Source organism: Ostrinia nubilalis, chromosome 24 (genome assembly GCF_963855985.1).
Source record: "Ostrinia nubilalis chromosome 24, ilOstNubi1.1, whole genome shotgun sequence".
NCBI lineage: Eukaryota > Metazoa > Arthropoda > Insecta > Lepidoptera > Crambidae > Ostrinia > Ostrinia nubilalis.
In genome coordinates, this window is record NC_087111.1 from 9,136,126 (window position 1) to 9,142,125 (window position 6,000).

The 6,000-nt window shown below is 36.5% G+C and overlaps 1 protein-coding gene across 1 annotated transcript in view; it reads right to left on the reverse strand.

Moving 5' to 3' along the window:
* LOC135083617 (attractin-like protein 1) overlaps window positions 1–3,177 on the reverse strand; it is a 46,041-nt gene extending 42,864 nt beyond the window's left edge. The window contains exon 1 of the mRNA XM_063978316.1: window positions 2,882–3,177. Coding sequence (XP_063834386.1) covers window positions 2,882–3,114 — 233 coding nt within the window. The 5' untranslated portion in view covers window positions 3,115–3,177. The remainder of the gene's footprint in view (window positions 1–2,881) is intronic.
* Between the last annotated feature and the right edge of the window lie 2,823 nt (window positions 3,178–6,000).

The window sequence follows — 6,000 nt, forward strand, 5'->3', positions numbered from 1 at the left end:
CAAAGAAGTATGGTTATACTCCTCGTCAAAAAAGGCGACAAAAACCTTGTTGAAGAATTATAGACCCATTTCGCTTCTGAGCCATATCTATAAGCTGTTTTTGATAGTCATTACGAATTGTCACGCTAGCAGGCTTGACAACTTTCAGCCCCCCGAACAAGCCGGTTTCTGAAAAGGCTTTAGTACCATAGACCATAATAATATGTATACGCTACGGCAGATTATACGGAAGATCAAGGAGTATAATCAGCCACTTTGCGTTTGTGAACTATGAGAAAGCCTTCAATTCGATTGAGACATGGGCACTATGGGCAGTGCTGCAGTCTCTCCAACTGTGCCAAATTGACTATCGATACATTGAAGTATTGAAAGGCTTGTACAAACACGCCATAGTAACAGTCCGTTTCAAGATCAGGACCCGAAACCTATCCAGTTGCAGCGAGGGGTGAAACAGGGAGATGTCATCACCACCGCCCTAGAAGATGTTTTCAAGCTTCTGGGCTGGAGCGGATTTAGCAGGAAGATCTAGGCACAATGCTCGATGGCCTCAATAGAGTCTCTCAACAAGTAGGTCTCAAAATGACCATGGACAAGATTTAAAAATCATGTCTAAAAACCGTGTTGCACCCACTCCTCTAAAAGTTGGAGACTCTACACTCGAAGTTGTTGACAACAATGTATACCTGGGACAAACAGTCCAGTTAGGTAGGTCCAACTTCGAAAAAAAGGTCAATCATCGAATCCAGCTCGGTTGGACAGCCTTCGGGAAGCTTCACGATATTTTCACGCAACGTCTCCGTCGCGTCGCCGCTCCGCTTTAAATCCGCTTTGAATCCGCTTTGAATCCGCTTGAAATCCGCCAGAGTGGCAAGGGCCTTAAAACTCAGAGGCACACTCATGTTCAAATACCGTAGCCGAGTCCTAAAGCCGCGGTACGCGTTCGCCACGAAAAGAGTGAGCAAGACAGCAATTTTTCACTCACACGTTTCATGCCTTGTTTATAACAACTAGTCTTAACGCCCAGTTAATAAAACATCGAAGCATTACAAATAATACCACATATAAACAACAAAATGAAAATTAAAACTAAATGTATTCTGTCGAGAACACTGAGAATATTCCCGGGAGCGTTCTCGGTTCTCGAGAATATTCTCACTGGGAATATTGCCGGGAACGAGAACTTTCTCAGCGGCACATCTCTAGTCATAGCCGAGACAACTTTGGGAACCACTGGTCTAGACCAGTTATTTTAGGTTTATTCACGTTCTATCAAAAAACAATACAAAGGATTTCAACGTCAGTGCCAGTAGAACAATAAATGCAATGATCATACACACAAAACAGATGTAGATAACGTTTGCCATTGCTGTTCATTTGCATAAATATAAATAACTTCCACATTATCAGGAAAGCGACCAGTTTATATCTGATTGCATTGGAAAATCACCAAAAACATTATTAAACAATTAGCAGGAAATTTTTACACACAAAAACATTTAAAAAATTGGTCATTTATACGAATACTTTTTTGGTATAAAATACATGAACCTTGGACCATTAAAAATTAAACGTTGATGGTTACTAAAGTCCACCTTGCTGCTTTGCTGGAAAAATATCCTAAATAGTTGCTTACTGTCCCATTAATTAAGTTTTTAAGCTAATTAAAAACACAAGGAAAGACATTGCACTAACTAGATAGGTAACATGCTAAAAAGACTAATAGAGAGACCAATATTTCAGTTTTATTGCAGATATTTTACTCGATAACAAATAGGTAGTTTTACAAATAACACAGCAATAACTTGCGTTAATGCATTGAGGAAAAAGGTAACAGCAACATCTATTAAGATTATGGTGGTAAATTATTATGAAGGTAAAACTGATGTAGGTAAATGAGTATGAAATGATTCTCTAATCGTAAAACTTGTTATTTTTTTGTGTTACGTATGTCATTATAATGGTGTATAATGAATGGAAATTTTTGATGGATTTGAATTTTGTTTACCTCAGTTAATAAATATGAACATCATACATTCAACCATTAAGCCCCAATGAACAAAGCTCTTCTATGGGTACCAGATAATTTTATAACAAAAAAAATACATTTAAAATCTTTGTGACCAGTTTATGTAATTTTAAGAGTGCGATTTTTTCTAAACATAATAATAGGGAATTATGGTTCTCAACCATGATATTGATTATGTCGTACAGTAGTACAATAAAGCTTGATGTCTCGGCTGTGGTTCTACAGCCGTGGTCACTATTAAAAAGCCATGTACGTACGCTTTTCATTTCGATATAGCTGCTGGCAGCAAATCATATTGTTTAGAATGATCGATAGAATAGGTAAGTCATCATCATCAATTATTATAATAATAGACCAGGTCAAGCAGTTTTCTTTCACATTAAAATTTTACTAACTTCTGTTCTACCAGTCCCACATGTTTGATATCAATTGTGAGCTTAGTGGATGAGCAATCCACTTGTATCTGCAATTGACTTGCTAAGGCATAAACCTGTAAGTAACCTACAAAGTCATCTTCTAAACCAGGTATAGAGACATAAATAATAATAATTGAAGGCTCCTAATTTACCAAAACAGAAATCATACGGGTCTTAGCCAAGACATTCGCGACAACTTAGTCACTCGACAAATTACAGACTTTAAATTAGTCGCAGACGGCCACGGCCTTCGTAATAGCTCAGGAAGAAGTGAAGAAGCCAAATAAGATAATTGGATAATCCTACGCTGGCTTTCTCTTGCAAAATCACACTTGTTTTCAACATGTCACGAAGGCGCGTCTGTCAAATAGGTCACTGACACTAAACTGGCAATTTCGCATACAATTTTTGAGAAAACCACACAACAAATTGCACTCACTTGACTTTCCCGCCGCAGTATTGACACTCAGGACCCTGCCAACCCTCGTAGCACACGCATGTATCATTTTTACACACACCATTTATACAGTTATGGTCACTACACCTAGAAAGTACACCATCACAAAACAATAACACTATGAGGACTGAACATAGGAATGGTGAAAACCATGAGAATTTTCGTCTGTATTTTGATTTGAACAGAAATAAGAACATTTGTAGCGATTCTACCATTTTGCTGTGTGCATTTTCAACGAGTTTTGTTAGCGCGGACGTGAAGCGGTTCAACGTCGCGTAGTTTTCGTACGGTACTAAATTTTGGGGCTGCCACATTTGAAAAAAATATTCCCTTATTATTCCGACAAAATTAAATGATGAAAATCATCTCAAAAGTCTAATTTATAAAGAAAGAAACAAAATTTTTGATTCTTAGTTATTTATTATTAATAAAATAACATAATTAATAAGTCTACGTAAATAAACGATACCAAACTCCAAATTGCACGTATTAAACGTATTGAAGTAACAAAATCAGCACAAATTAATGTGGGTAGGTCCCCATAAGATTTCGTATGTTACAACTCACCACGTGGATGTGCTTATTAAACACATTGTTAAACTTTCGAAAAAATGTTCCTGGTATTTAAGTTTAACTAATGTTTCAACATAAAAAGAAATATTGGATGGGAATCAACTTTTAATCTAATGTCTAGTCTGTTTAAAAAAAAAAAGTATTATGTGAAAAATATTTATAAAAAAAAAACAAATTTTTCTAACGGAAAATACGAACATTAAATTATTTAATCCTGTAATGAGGATCATTTCGATTTTTAACTGTGAATGCAGATTTATAGGTCTAAGAAATCCTTAATATACAGGCCAAAAATTTTTGTTCTACGACAAAAATTGACGAAGTTATGGCCAAATTACTAAAAAAATTCACTGACCGCCCGGCGCGGGACCGATGACGTCACTATATCCGATCCGAACGCTGCCGGCGTACTGCGTGGATAGAAATTATTTTTTTCTAGCCAAACTATCAGTTTTAGAGAAAAACTTGTTATGACATTTATTCATCAGAATAAAGTAAGCTATCGATAGGTAATTTTTTAAAATAGAAATTGTGAAAAATATCGCAAAAAATCCATACGCTCATACGATTCAATGGAACGCGGAGACGCGATTAGGGTCTCCGCGGTGGTATATTTGGCGATTTATTCAAATAAAGTATTCATAAGTGTTGTTAGAGTCATATCTTCGTCCAAGTAAAATATAAAAATGTATAAATATTAATTTATTTACTTCTAACAATAAGTAGGTATAGCTGAGGCAGATACACTCTGCCTAGGCTACAAGACATTGCTATGAAGATCATTTCGATGTACACGCAATACCTACCTGTTATTTAGTTTTTCTGAGTTAAACCTACGTACCTACCTATCTATTCGCCGTTCCCATAGGCGGGCCAGCTGGCTCCCTCCTGGAAATCTATTTAATCTTAGCCTAGAAGCTGGGTATGACTCCCCCGCCCCTCTCCTCTCCCCAGGTCATAAGCTGGGCATGACTTCCCCCCTTCAGAAGTCGGGTATGATTTACCCCCCCCCCCCCCCTCCCCCAGGCCAGAAACTGGGTATGACTTGATCCCTCCCCCTCCCCCCAGGCCAGAAGCTGGGTAAGGCTTGCCCCTCCCCCCAGGCCATAAGCATAAGCTGGGTATGACTCCCCCTAGGCCAGAAGCTGGGTATGACTAACCAAACAATCATAAAGTTACACTCGCCCCAACCGCATCTCCGCATTCCATCGAATCCTATAAAAATGTGGTTTTTGGACATAGCGATACTTATTTTTAACAATTTTTATTTTTAAAAATTACTGGTCGATAGGTTACTTTATTTTGATGAATAAATGTTATTAAAAGTTTTTTTCTAAAACTGATAGTTTAGCTGGAAAAAAATATTTTCCATCCCAATAGTACGCCGGCTGCGCTCAATTCGGATATAGTGACGTCACGCGGCCCTGCGTACGTTGACTTTTAGCGGCAAAAACGGCCTATGTTTATCACTTAATATCTTCGTAAGTAATGGTCCGATTTGGATAATTCAAAAAGATATATCTTTCTTATGTCTTAAAGATTAACGTAGATACTAGTTTTATTGAATTTTCTACAACAGTACTGATCCTCATTGATGGTAGTATTTAAAAACTTGCAACCCTTAGATGACATTAATGCTGAAGATGCTGAAGGTGCGTTCCAGCAATATTTTTTTAACTAGTTAACTATTCAAAAACTAGTTGTTTAATATAAACTGAGATCAATAAATTAAGTAATTAAAAACATTTATAAATAAAAAAATAAATGATTTTAAGTAATCTTTTATAAATTTTCAGGCTCAACTTAACCATTTTAGCGACATCTAGTGTAAAATTTAGAAGTTGCGTTGTGTACCGTTAGTACAAATATGATACACTAGGTGGCGTTAGTTATACACAGAAATCTTATCCGACTACAGAAATGGAGGATAACGATGTCACACAGGGCTGATGGATTAGGACTTTATGGTTATCATAAAATGTTTTGGAAATTAGTGAAAAAATAGCTAATTGAGGTTTTTGTTGCAACAATTTTTAAGTTCGGTGGGGTTAACTTACCTGCCATCCAAACTTTCATTACTATCAGTAAATATCAGTTAAGTCAGGAAATCTCCCCAAGTCCATAGCATTCAAAAGCATTATAATTATAAAACATCTCTTATCTTTTAAGTGGTTTACGAGTTTATTAAACGATTTCATTACAGAAGAAATATCATTACCTCCCTACTTTTTGATAGCAATCTCTCTGTGCTTCCACGCAGCACAGATTCAAAAACAATCGGCCATTGCAGCTACGCAGGCCGCAAAGAGACATTGTTCTGAGAAAAGGTCTGAAACGCAGTTTTCTTTTGTTAGGAAAAAGATCATTTTTCACTATGATTGCGGCACTGAATAATGCTCTCATTATTTTAATAAGTAAATCATTTTAATGTGAAAATCTCTTTCTACTTTGTTTTTATCTGAAAACCTGAACATGTGAATCACACTTCCTATTTTATTTTATGTTGTGTGGAAGAGATTGTTTTGCAG